Below are 14,453 nucleotides of genomic sequence, written 5' to 3'. Positions count from 1 at the left end.
GGATGAAGAATTGGTTGGATGGTTGCATCCAGAGGGTAGTGGTCAACAGCTTTAATGTCCAGATAGAGATCAGTGACAAGTGGTGTCCATATTGGGACCAGGAATGTTTAATAGTTTCATTGATGACATAGTAGGGAGTACACCCTTAGCAAGCTTGCAGATGATGCCAAACTGAGTGGTGGAGTTGGCACACCTGAGGAACAGGATGCCATCCAGAGGGATCTGGAGAAGCTAAATGAGTGGATCCATGTGAACATCGTGAGGCTCAACAAGGCCAAGTGCAAGGTTTGGCACATGGGTCAGGGCAACCCCTGGTATCAATACAGGCTGCAGGATGAAGGAGAGGAGAGCAGCCTTGAGAAGGACTTGAGGGTGTTGGTTGATGAGGAGCTCAGTTTGACCTGACAGTGTATCCTTGCAATCCGGAAAGCCAACTGTATCCTAGGACTCAAAAAGAATCGTGACCAGCGTGTTGAGGGACGTCATTCTCTCCCTCTGCTCTTGTCAGACTCCACTTGGAATACTTGGGGGTGGGGTCCTCAGCACAGGAAAGGCATGGAGTTGTTGGAGTGAGTCCAGAGGAAGGCAGTGAAGATAATCAGAGGTCTGGAGCACCTCTCCTGTGAAGATGGGCTGTGAGAGTTGGGCTTGTTCAGCCTGGAGAAGAGAAGGCTTGGGAGACACCTTATAGCAGTAGGGGTTCCAGATCTGTGGGGTCTGGGAGACTGTCAACCTTCTGTAAGCTACTGTTAGCTAATGTTGGTTTCCTTTGTGGTCTTCTAGTGAGAAGAAAACCATGTTTAGATTTTTTTCCCTTATTTTGTGTTTGTTTAGAGCTGGCAAAGGAAAGTGATGCTTGATCAGCCTTTGAAGTCTGAGTAACATTTCTTTAGGGGGTAGTTCAACTTGTTAAAGATGTAAGTTAACACTGTGGGGTATGTTTGTCTAGGGGAGAGAAGGAGGAATTGTTTTGATTGCTAGACTCCTGAGAAATTATTATGGCAGAAAGACTGTCCCTTCACAAACTGTTTTTAGAGGGTGATGTATTTGTAATACTTGCCTCCATCCCTCACCACATCAAAGGAATCACAGCAGCAAATCAAAGCCTGGAGGTAGGTGCCTTCCCTTGTGTTTTTATATATGCTTTTGCTGCTGAATGGAAACCTGCAACATCAAAAGGCTGCTTAACCTTTTCTGTGTCACTGAATGGCAGGCATGTGGAGGTTGAGATTACACTTATCGTCGCATCCCAGACAAAGCCACGTAACCTCCTTTCCTTTACTGTCAGAATCATTGCAGCACAGAATACATTAATCTGAACATACAGGATAGTTCTAGACTTGATAGGAAAATCTCACTTTAAAAATGTCTTTGCTTTCCTGTGTGAAGGACACAAAACTGTTTTGATACATTAAAGTGGCATGTGGACACGTATGTTCCTTCATCCACATACAAATAAAAGGAGGTACACGTGCTTTTGAAAGCTTTCAATGCCCCATCCTATAGTTACATTCATATCAGTCGCAGCATCATTTGGCTTGCTGAGCTATAGATAAATACTGGAGTGTGATTTATACTTTAAAGTGGAAAGTAGCTGCAGATTTTACTCAAAATTACATGTACCTTATCTGCTTTTGATCAAGGGATGGTCATTGATATTGTACTGAGTATAGTAGAATTTGATTTCAGATGTGTTCAGCTTACCATGGTTAACCTTACTAGGAGTTCTCTGGTTATACTTTTATTAGAAGTATTTTACAAGTACAGAATGTCTACTCAGGATGGCCAGTCATTGTGGATCAACTGCAGTACCTTGCAGGTCACTGAATATAAGTTGGAGGAGGGAAGAGTGTTTAAGTGTTCCTTGCTTTTATTACATCAGAAGATCTCTCTGAGTTATTAATGATAATTTGGTTTAAACACCACTCAGTCTTCACTAACCTACACAAGATGATAAAAACGGAAAGTCTATCCTTGATTTCCAGGACCATAACTTGTTCAGTGATAGTTTCCAAAGAGTTTAGTTACAGAACTCCACTCAGTTTTGGCTACTGAGTTTTGACTTAGCAAACTTCAGAAATCAAACTATTTACTTATTTGTGTAATATATGTTCTGTACTACTTAGATTTTTTTTTTTCCTGAATAGCAACTGGCACTAACTTCTGATCTTTATTTCATGAACTTATTTTGAATTGTGGGTAATTATTTTTAATGTTGCTTACATTTTTCTGAGACTATATATGACAGGAGATAGCTGTAATGTAAAATAATAATTTTGTATTATTATCTAACTTAGAACACAGCTAACAGTAGCAAATACTATTAGTTTGCTTTTTATAAATATTTGACTGGTGACTGTAGAAGTGTTTGTTCTTGAAATAAATCTTCTGATGTTTGTAGGAGTAAGAAGTTGTGAAATATTTACTGTACTTCATAATGTTCAGTTGTGAATCCTTAAATCTGTTCTTTGAGAGTAAAAGTAAATGTTAAAAAGTCAGTACATCAAAGGAATTGTCAAGTAATACTTAATCTTCGAGGAATTCGTTCTTCAAGTGCAGTGAAAACAAAATGGATTCTAGAGTTTTGTGGTTATTGGTGTCATAAAGCTTTTTATGCACCATGAGTAGATTTACTCATGCTCCTGACATGAACACCCAAAGGTGGTGATGAACGTCCTTCATGCTGTTTTATAAGTTTATAACTCTCTTTCATCACAGTAGATTTCATCCAAAATCAAATTTATGATCCTGGCTTCTGCTTCTTTTTGACAAATCAGGTCTTCACTGTTATGTATGGGGTTGGAATGTGATATCTCATCAGCAACACCTGTATTGCTAGTAGGCAAAACTGTAAAACACAGTTTATAAGCTCTTATGTGAATCGGGACATGGCCCTTTTCCTCAAATACTTGAACGTACAGTGTTACTTTGCAGTGCTGGAAGAAGTTCCATATTAATATTTTATATTCTGATAGTGTGCCAGTGCTGTACTGGAATACTGTTGCATAATTATGTAAGAGTTCAAAGTTTGGAAGTGAGTTTTTCAACTAGCTTCAAATAAACATTTCATTAACTTTCAGAACCATCTATCATTCAGGTAGTTTCTCATATCAGAGTGTCCGTGTCTCTGTTGGTGTTCACCTAACTGGGTTTGTATAACATGGGGTTTGGTGCTGGTGCGAAGTAAAAAGTAAGGAGATGAAGAAAAATTTTAGGGTAGCTTCTAATGATATATAATTAGTCAATTATCCTGAACAGCCAAGTTATTTTTGAAGTATAAATACAGGATCTTTTTCAAGATGAAGCATAGGTAGGCTGGGTTTATGATGTGACATTTAAAATAGCTCTGAAAATCAATTACACTGAAAGCAAGCAAGATATGTGATTTACAAGTTAGACTGCAGGAATTATGGCAAAATATAATTACTCATAGTAGAAATTTGGCTACTGATATTGTAATTTTTACTAATGTAGGACCACTAGGCTTTGATAAATTCACCAGTAATGCAGCAAAGCTTGTCATTGGTACCTTACATGTTGACTACTGTGGGTAGTACTTCTGTGAATAGCTAGTGTAGACCAATGCAGTCTGGCCTTAGGGGGAATAAATTGGGGACTGGAGTAAGTGAGCAAGATCTTAATCTGAAAATTGGTCCAAAGATGACACCTGCTAATTTTTCTGAGTATTTAAAGCTTCACTTTATAGGTGTGGAAGACTAACAGGTAGCAACTAGCTTAGTTGTGCAGCTTTCTGCAGTGTCCATGTGATTGTTTTCTCTCTCTCTCATTTTTCTTGGGGTGTTTGGTTCTGATAAGACTGCAGCCTGACCTCATGTCTGTAGGGTGGCACAGCTACAGACATACCTTGGGAAGTTTGTTTTTCAATTATTCTTTGTGTAGCAAAACATCCCCTGAAAAATGTGTTGAATAGTAACTCATTCAAGGAGGATGCTCTAGTTCAGTATCAGCTAAGTATAAACAGATAAATATTGAAAGAGATGTAGAGATACAAATGAGCTTACAATAAATAATCTAATCTCTGGTAAAAGTATGTAACATAAAGACTAAAGCCTTGGATTATTACAGATGGAATGGTTCATGTAACAAGGTTTAGACGTTCTTTGGCCACTGACTTGGTGGCTTGCAAGACCAGCACTTTATGAATCTTTAGACTTCTTAGAATACATGGTGGTGCCACAAAGTCGCTGCTTAACATACAGATAAGACATTTTGACAGCCCTTGTGCTAATTGTAAAGAAGTTCTATGAAAGCCTGTCTCTTTTAATTGTATTTTTCTGGAATTTCTGGCCATTTCCAGGCCAGAAATGGGAGATTTCCCTTGCTTTTTCTCATTTATATGTAGTTATAGCATGACTTTTACTGGAGGTCTGGCAAGACTTGCATTCATGTTGCAGGTATGGTAGGTATAGTACAGAAATAGAATTTCTTGTAATGAACTCATGAGAGTGAACTGAAGATAGGCAAATAAATTGAATATTACTTTCATGGTTTGGTGAAATCCTTGTAGACAGTGTTTTCACTCTACCCAGTTCTGATCTGTCTGCCTGAAGGCTGATGGTAATTTACTGCTCTAAATTTGAAGTCTATTTTTAGAATGTGTCTCCTTTTGAATAACCTGAAGCTCCTGTAAGAACACCACTTAGTATGACTTTTACTTGCATCTGATCTTGACCATCTTGCTAATGCATTTGAAAAGGTTAACAACAGAGATTTTTTTCTTGATTTTTTTTAATTATTTATCATCTTCATATAAAAGAAAACAAATAGTATAGTGTATCTGTGGTTTTATTACTTATTTTGAATGAATAAAAACAATCTGCTGCTCTCCCCCCTCCATCCTTCTATTTTTTAGGGCCTGTAGTCTGTAAAAATATTTTTTTTAAAACTTCAGTAAATTTTCTGACCTGAAAATTTTAATCTCTTTAGAACGTTTTGTGGTGAATTATTGAAAATAGAAGTATTTCCTGGTAACTTAAGAGAGTAAAAATCCTCAGTGTTCTGAAGTATCTTCCCAGTTTGCTCTCTCTAAAGTATCTTCACGGGTACTGAGTTTGACTGGTGCTGCATGTGAGTCTTAGTTGTGTTTAGTTGCCTTACAAAAAGTAAAATTGCTCTTTTTTGCAGCTTTTCTTAGCACCTAAAGAAGCTGTAAAATTTTCTACACAAACCTTAATTTCAGCTGTTGATCTGGAGCTACTTAGATATAAACTTGATTTATAATTAAAGTGCTAAGTCTGCCAAATATCATGTGTCTTACGTGACACTTTCCCTTCTAGCTTCTCTTATCACTTCTATTTGCAGTGTAGTCTGTTTCTCATTTGCCTTTGTAATTGCAAGTGAGACACTCTTGAAAGGATTTCCATGTAGCAGTAGTTCCTCAATGGGGCTGGGGGGACATGTGAGGAGGCACAGCGTCTGCCTGTCCTGCTGGCAGCAAGGAGCCAGAATGTGCCAGGACCGGTGCAGTGGGAGGAAGGAAACGAAATGAAGCAAAAGTGCTTTTCCAGCTGATAATCCACATATTTCACAGACTGACCTTTTTACTATCATCCCAGTGATTCCTTGAAATTGGTTGAAGATTGCAGGTGTGAAAGGAATAGGAGACTTTTTTGTAACTTTTATTGCTACTTTTCATGTAAATAAACAAGGAAACTAAACACTCTTCTTTGACTTGGAGAAAGCAGAAGCATAACAAATAACTGCACCTAATGGGTCACTATGTCAGCAGTATTTTGAGTTTAAATTGACCGTTTATGAAAGTTCTTCATCTTGCTTGAATAACTTGGCTTCATTTTTATGTATTTGAAACAAAGAATTGCTCTAACTCTTTTTAGGAGGGACACAGGTCACTGGCCTTGTCATCCATGAAGTTGAATGATTCAGCCACTCAAGTATAAAGTATGTGGAATTCAGATAAAGGCAGTGCTCTAGACTGGAAAACAGAAAGGAGAATGGGTCTACAAGGTGGTATATTAGGATGTCCCTGTGCAGACTGCTGTGCTGTGATTGGAACGTAGCTGTATTAGGATAACTTCAGCAACTTCTATACTAAGTACAGGAGGTGTGAACTGGAAGGCTGGGCTAAATTCACATTACGAACACATGTTAAATATTTTACAGAAACGGGATTATTTACTATGTTTGTTCCAACTGCTGTGAATTATGGAGCTTTACATTATTCCATCATATTTCTGATTTCTTCTTTTTGACTTGAAGCAATGTCACAAAACTCTATGTAGCCTTTGCAGGAAATAGCAAGAAGGATCAGAAAACCAGGATCCACTTGGTATGGCTTGGTCAGGAGAGATCATTGTGGACTTAACACTGTTCTCTGTAGCTAATATACACCTGGCTTTGCTTCTAATAGCATCCCTTACCTGAGATTCATACAGAAAATAACCTATTTGAAGTTAAAAAATGTTAATTATTTTCACTTTCTTCTTCCTCTGTGTATGCTTATGTTGAATACTACGTGATTAGTAGGCAACTGTATTGGGAGAGTTTTATTTTCAACTGTTATTTCTGATGAAAATCACCATGCAAGGATGTAAAATACATTTGCTGAAAAGAAATGCAGTAGAAAATACTGTGTAGCAATGCAGTAAGGCAATGGATGCCATGACAGTGACATCTCCCATAGGAAACCTGTTCCATTAGTCACCGGAGTTTCTGGGGTTTTTTGTGGTTGCCTCTGAAGTGCTGCATTTTTGGTATTCCGTTTAATTAGTGGTTGAATGGCATATGTCCAGGTAACTACTACCTGATAATGAGGTGGTCCTTTGGATTATAAAACCTGACAGAATTTATCTGGTAATTATTTTCTCTGTGCCATTCTCGAGTCATATGAAGCATGTAAAAAATATAAAACATCTTGGCAGCTTTTGACGGTCTGCTTACTCTTCATTTTGAGCTTGGTTCATTCATAGGAAAAGGTGATATGCTGTGAAAGAAACTGTGATCTTTTGTGCTCTGTGTAGGTCTTAATGAGTTTGTCTAATATTTAAAATCTTCCAGAGATCCTTTATGTGGACAAGAATGTCGCCTGCTATCTCCACAAGGAAATGCATGTTAAATTCATGAGTTCTCTTGCAAAGTGGGTTATTTGTACACTTAATCACTTTTACTGGCCAGCAATTACAGGAAATGTGGATTAATTTTATTTCTGTAGAGGGATTCTGCTTTTTATGATTTATGGAGCAGATCTACCTTTAAAAGGGCAGTGGATTTGATTTAATTTGGAAAGGTTGTGTAAAAATGTGGGTGCCGTAGGGAGATTGTTTGCGTAGGGAGATGACGGCACGTTTACCTGCAGAGCGGTGCTGAGTCAAGCGTAAAAGAACAGGTACTCTGTACCTTTGTCAGATGAAGGCAAAGATGAGATTATATGACCTCATGGTTGGGTAAATTGTCCTATTTATTTATCATACAATGTCTTCTTAAGATAATAGTGTTGTGGGTTTGCCTCAGCTAAGAGCTGAGCACCATGCAGCTGCTTGTTCTTTGCAGGGGAGGAGGAAAGGGAGGGAAAAGAAAACCCAAGGAACTAAAAACTCTGCAGGTTGGGGTAAGGATAGTTTACTAAGGATAGCAGAAAGATAGATATAATAATAACAACAGGTCTTTATAGCAAAATATATGAAACTGGTGATACACAATGCACTCCAAACTGCACAGCTCAGGCCATACTGCTCAGAGCTGTCCTGAAACCGGTCCATCCCCAAAACCATGCATCCTGGAGCTGCCTGCTCCTCCCCTCCACCAGCCCCCCTTTTATACTGAGCATGACGTAATAGGCATGGAATACTCCCTTTGGCCAGTTCGGGCCACTTGTCCTGGCTGTGTCCCCTCCATTATTGTGAGCAGGGCAATATGAACAACTGAAAAGTCCTTGACTGCTCCACAACAACTAAACCATCAGTGTGTTACCAGTACAGCCCCCATCCTAACTCCCAAACACAACATTCCACCGGCTGCTAGAAAGAAAATTAACTCTGTACTAGCCAAGCCCGGGACAAATAGAAAGGAAAATTAGCTCCTTTTTTTTCACATTAGTGAATTACAACTTCAGTGTCTCTGGAAGCTGTTTCTCTCCTCTGAATTAAAAGTTAGAAACTGAGAATGCTTTTTGGTGAGGTGCTGTTATAATGTGTTCAATTAGATGTGCACAAAACATTCTACTTGTGAAAGTTTTTTTTTTTTCCACACTGTGCACCATTAGTTCTTCCTGCGGATTTTAGAGTGCTGATAGCTTGTCACTATCTGTTATCCTAAAACTGAGGTGATGGAGCAGCTGTGTATTCGATGTGGGCTTTAACAACGGTGCTAACTGCTTTATTGAGAACAAACAGTAGTGTTTTATTGAAATGCCAGGCTGTTGCCAAAGAGCGTAAAGTATTTCTGTGTGAAAGAAATTGAGTTGCAGCCTGGGTGATCAAGGCTACAGCTGATGCTGGGAATTTGTTGCTGTCAAATCTGTAAGTGTGCTGGTTTTTTATGGCTCTTTCTGAGAAAGCGTTTAGCAAACAACAGTAGAAAATACTGTTCAACAAAGTGTACTGAAAGCCTGGCCAGAGCAGATTTTAGCCCAGTTTTTGGCTGCACTTTATGCATATTAACTTATTTTAGTAATATTTATGTTTATATTATTTGAAGAGAGAATAAAATTTTGAACCGAAGATTGTTGTTATTAATTATGCCTAAATTGCTAGTTCAAATGGAGAGTCAGGAAATGTCAGTCAGTGTTTCCATTGATTTCCAAACAATAGATCAAATCTTTTTACTAAAAATACTTGGAATCTTTCAAGGTCAGGTGCTTTTCCAGGAGCTATCACTTCCATCTTCCTATCATCCTTCTGTTGTCACCTGTTGAATACTAAGCCCTTGTCTTTTCAGATGATAATATATTTTTACTTAGAATAATTTTGGATAAAAATGAGAGTAGCATGAAGGTGAATCTCAAGCTAGTTTCCGTTTGACTTTTAAATCAGAAAAATAGGCTCCATGCATATTTGAACTCATACATGCATTGAAGTATAATCCTGTTAACTGGCTCTATTTAGTGTTACATAAAGATGAGTTAAGTCTTTTGCTGGGTTTTGCTTTCTGTATTGCTGACCCTGCTTGAAAGAGGAAAAGCTAAGTAACGCTGCTTCACTGATGTGCCACTGAAAATAGGTTTCAGTACATTGAACTTTATACTATAAATAGAAGCAGATAATGCAGAGGTTTATTTATGGTTTCTTGGACATATCCTTAATGGGTTTAGGTAATAGAACTTAAAAAGTTAATATAGTTCATTGTTCTGGCAGCAGCATGAGATTGCTTTGTTCAGTTACCTGATGTCATTCTGTAAATGATCTCTTGTATGTAATACCTGAACATCAAAAGAATTGTTGGATCAGCGTATTTAGGTTTGTAGGTTAGCATTAACAGACATTTGGTCGGTGTGTTTTGGTTCCTCTAAGTGGTCCTGACTCAGAGCGCTGTCCTCCTAAGAGGATCTTTTTCTGATTCATGCAAGTGGGTTTCCCTGTGGTCATACTGAATAAACTAAGGCATGCTACTTATTTCTTTTTCATTGTGCTCATCTCACTGAACAACACAGCCTCAGTCTTCCCTGTGACACTTTACTGTTCGACTGGGGGTGTTTGGGGTATTTGGAGTTGTTGAATTAGGTTAGTAAAGTGCATTTGTTTCTGTATTCTCTGTCAATGTATCAAAAATGATCAGTTTTTTTTTTTTGACTCCTAATATCCTTGTCAAACTGTCTTAAATTGACTCATAACAAATACAAGAGAGATGAGATTGTTGGGTTAGGCCTGTGTAGAGGGAAAGAGGTTCTGAGGGATTTCTTCTTCAAAGATTCATGTGTTGAATGTCCATTAGTTCTCTATGCAATTATCTCTGAACTCAGGCACTTAACTGTGTCAGGAGTCATCTTTGGGTTGCTTTTATGCCTGGAATGTCCCTCCCAAAGGAAAAACTAATAAAAACATCATACAGTTTAATCTACTACTCAGGAATGTGACATGTGCTCTCACATTTCTAGGAGCAATACTTGGCACAAGCGTCAGTAAATCATTGGTGAGCACTGGACATTCAAGTGCACTGCCAAGGTAAAAGGTATCGTGTTCCAATAAAGTGATAAAAGGTATCACATTTAGTTCTTGGCATGGAAGGAAGGTGGAATGTTGGAAAGGTTTTCATTGCTTTAACTTCCTTCTGAAATATTTTGACTTGCTGAAAGAATCCTACCTGGTCATCAGAAGTGGCATGAAGGGCAGTCTGCTTTGAGTAGTGGTAAGTCCAGTCAGTGATATGGGAGGAATTGTCTGGCTGAGAAGTCAGTGTAATTGTTAAGCTAACACACATCCTGATCTCAGGCCCACATGGCAGGGGTCTGACATGTGGGAGATGTTGTATGTGTGCTCCCACTGAGTCAGGGATAGTTAGGGCTTAGCATCAGCTGTGACTAGGTGGCTGGGGTCTTACTGCTGTAACTTTTACTTCCTTTATCTGTAGCTTGTCTTTGTGAAATACTTAGGTGACTCTTTGAAATTGCTGAATGTGAATAACACATTGAAATGTGTAAGAAGCCTTGTGTTTGCCTTCAGCTTTATGCACAGTTTTAAAATGTTGGCCTTTGGTAGCTTCTAAACATAATGCCTTTACTTTTTTTAACATCTAAGAGGAATGGTTTAGGGACCTCTTTAACTAGTTCCAGTATAAATGTCTGGGACTTATATTGTTTGGGTTTTTTACTTTGAAGTTCCTTCATTTCCCTTTACGCTTGTACTTTATGACTACTCAGCTATTCTGTGGTTAGTACTTTGAGCACAGTAGCCTTTTTTTTTTTTCCTTCTATATTTTGATGTTCTCCCCACCTCCAAGAAAGTCATGCACATCACACAGATAAATGTTTTATCAGGGCAACTGCTTCATATTTTGAGAGTATTGTAGGATTTTTACACACATATTTCAATAGTAATTTGTGTTGGAAGTTTGTTCTTTGCTTAGGAGTTGCACTCAAGGCAGCGGAATAATCATATAGAAACTAACCAATGAAGGAAATGTTAGGGTGCATTTTTAAGTTTGAGAACTAAGCTTTGTTTTAGCCTTATTAAACATGTCGGTACCAGTAAAGTGAATGGGCTCAAAACTACTGACAGGAAGACTAGAAAAGAATACACCATGTCTAAATGATTACATTCTTTTCTTTCTACGAACTACAGACCTGCATCCAGCTGCTCTGGAGAGAGTGATGCTTTGGCTGTGTTAACTCCCAGATTGCTTCTTGTATTTGTTTGATTTTAGTTTCCTAAGTAGCAGCCTGACAGTTGACCCTTAGAGACAGAGGATCAAGCACCAGTTTCCAGGAGTGCTTTGAGGACATTGTTAGTGGGGACTTTTTAATGTACTAAATAGATGTAGCTGTTGAAGATGCAGAAAAGAAGCTTCCACGTAATAACTTGCTAAATACCTAATTTGATTGAGAAAAGCTTAAGCTTTTCTTTTTCTTTTTTTCAGTTCTGAAAAGTCAGAATAGTAATTTTCATTAGTTCCCTTTTATTGCCTTAAGGGAAAGTGCAGTGCTATTAATGCAGGTTTCTCAGTTGACTTAGTTTTCTGTGCTCTGGTGGTCTTGAGATGAGAGAGACGTGTGTTGCGGGGTCATGCACTGATGGCTGCGAGTGAGCTGATGATCAGATGCATGAGTAGCTAATTCAGCATGTGACTCCTCTTACTGGAGAAATGCTGTGAACTGACGTGACGACTCTGTTTCCCCCACAGTGTGCTGGAGAAGAGAACTGGGTGGACAGTCGGACCATTTACGTTGGGCATCGCGAACCACCTCCAGGCGCGGAAGCGTACATTCCACAGAGATTCCCAGATAACAGAATAGTCTCATCAAAGGTAGTAGTGTTTTCTTTCATTCATTTACATGAATCAGCTTAGGTTATGCTTTTTGAGCTCATTTATTTCCTTCAAGGTTTTCTTCCTATACTTCCTATGTATTTCACTTTACAGCAACTGGCAAAGGTAAAATAAAGGTATCCCAAGTTTCCTCCACAGTAACTAATTGTCAAATTGCCCCTAACAAGAACAGCAGTAGAATGACTTTTTCAACATTTACTCTAGTGCATAGTGAAGTCTTAGAGTGATACTGTGTTATCCCAAAAAGGAGTTTTCATTTGGGGTATTCCTGGAGCAAACAATACTTTCTCAAGGAAAGACCATATCCTTTGTCATCTAAAGCAGGATCTCAAATAGAAATAATATGATCAATATACATGCTCAACAAAGTAAGCTGTCGCCATAAGAACAGTGCTGTTCCCTTCAAAAGCTCATATTGACAATATCCGTACAAGTAATACTCTTTGTTATATATGTACAAATTAATGATTCTTAAGTTCTTGTGTTGGGATACTTTTGTGTCCTTTAAGAAACCTTACAGTTGTCCCTCACTTAAACTGGTAAATCTTTCCATAAGCTTCAGCAGCTTTCTGTGAGCAGTTCGGTTTTTGGTACTCTTATCTTATGTAGACTGACTGCCTTGCTTTAGCCAAAAGTTTGTACTGCAGTGGCATGGAAAACTGAACATTTGCAGCTCATTGTACGGCTAACACCTCTGTGCTTAGATTTTAATCTTTGTGAGTACACATCTTCAAGCAGGCATGAAATACTGAATTCAGAAGAATAGCTCCTCTACTGGGAAGGTTTCTTTTTGAACAGTGGCCCATATCCACAGACTCGTTTTAAGAACCTTAGTAGCATTGTGATCTCAAGGAATTGAGTGCTTACTTTCCTAGATCTGAACACTTGCCATCTATTAATGTAATGGCAAAGCTGTAACAAAACCCACGCTTTTCTCACTGTGACTCATTTCGTATGTGAAATTTTAGAATTTACAACCTTCCTTCTACTATTTTTGCTTCCTTCTTCCTGTATTCATTCAAAAGCAGTGTAATAACAAGCAGCATAGTATCTAGGCATCTATAATTAAATAGAATATTCAAAAGGTAATTCAGGACATAATCCAGATGGAATACATTCAGATCAGTACACTGGGATATTGTGTGCTGTGCACATAAATTTGTATTGTCTTGTTAATTATTGAAAAGTAAATAAATTTTATGAACGTCTTTGTACTTCTGGGACACTTTTCTAACTTTTTCATTTTGTACATCTCCTCTGGAACCATTGAAGCTACTGCTGATACTTTTTGAAATTAAAAGTTCCTACTCGACTCTGCAAGTTGTTTGACATCTTTTTGTGATGGTGAGAGGATATTTCAAGTTGTCTTGCTCTGTAGACAGAGTGAGATTTTTAAGTATGTCTCAAACCTGCATTGAGCTGGTAATACCCACCAGCAATTAGGAAAAAGGCATGATTTCAACTAGTTCAAGAAAGACACTGCACTGTGTTTTTATTCGGATATAACCACATTCTGTTGAATACTTTAAGTGTTAAACTCCTCACTTGCAAACTGTATCTTTAAACAGTCTTTCTTAAACAAAAGATTAGTGGAAATATTTTTACATATACAATGTTTCTTAAATTTTCTGTTTATTGATTAAGCTTCTCAGACTTAAAAAATGTAAGTCTTGGTGAAAGTAAATACAGTGGTGATATTTCAAGAAGGAACAGAGTTCACGTAAATGCTTGATAAGATTGTATAGTTCCTTAAACTGCTGAAAGTTCTGTTTTAATAACCCTTGTCGTTACTTTCCATGCTGTCTTCTTGCCTGCACTGTCTTTTTCAAGTAAAGAAAAAGTCACGCCGTCAGCCTGGATAAAGCCCTGTTATGATCTGCCGTGCATTCTTAACCTTTTGCTCTGTCCTTGTCACTGTCGCTTGCTCCCTTCTCAACGCTCGGGACAGGCACCTACCACAGACACAAGCTTCCTGAAAAATGATCAAGTGTACAAAATGAAGATGGGAAAGCTATAATTGTGAGAGTAAAATAGATACATACACGGTCTCTAATGCTACCTCAGCCGTGAAGGATATTTCCTTTGCCTTTCATCAGTAAGACAGACAGTAACTTTCAGCAGTGCTTTTATAGGTCTCTAATACTTACCTGAGAGAGTATGCGATTGCTCTTCAAGGATGAGGAACTCCGAACTTCCAAGTACAGAATTTGCCAATTTGAGACAAACTGAGTTTCTGAAAAGGATAGTTTAAAATCACAAGGGCGCCTCATCAATTAGACTATCTAGATCTATGTGTAGCTGTACTAACAAATGTCCTGTCATAAAGACCTGAAGAAAGGTGGCAGCTTGAAATAGCTGGGGGAGTCTAAGGTTTTTACTTCCTTCCAGAGGTAAACTTTACTGTGCTTCACCAGAGGCTTCCTGGTGTCAGCAAGATGATAATTTGATTCCCATACAGCGAGATATTTCTTGTATATTGCCATGTCACTGTGGAACGT

General features: G+C 38.2%; 1 protein-coding gene across 2 annotated transcripts in view; it reads left to right on the top strand.

Annotated features, from left to right (window-relative positions):
• The window catches only part of ATP11A (ATPase phospholipid transporting 11A), a gene marked incomplete at both ends in the record, with an annotated part of 124,179 nt that overhangs the window by 51,560 nt on the left and 58,166 nt on the right, over positions 1–14,453 (top strand). For both annotated transcript variants that reach the window (XM_084267121.1, XM_084267122.1), the window contains one exon: positions 11,812–11,934. In XM_084267121.1, the coding sequence (XP_084123247.1) occupies positions 11,812–11,934 (123 nt within the window). The remainder of the gene's footprint in view (positions 1–11,811; positions 11,935–14,453) is intronic.

The sequence above is a fragment of the Gallinula chloropus genome (assembly GCF_964237585.1).
Source record: "Gallinula chloropus genome assembly, chromosome: 1".
Taxonomy (NCBI): domain Eukaryota; kingdom Metazoa; phylum Chordata; class Aves; order Gruiformes; family Rallidae; genus Gallinula; species Gallinula chloropus.
This window is presented reverse-complemented; position numbering and strand designations above follow the sequence as displayed.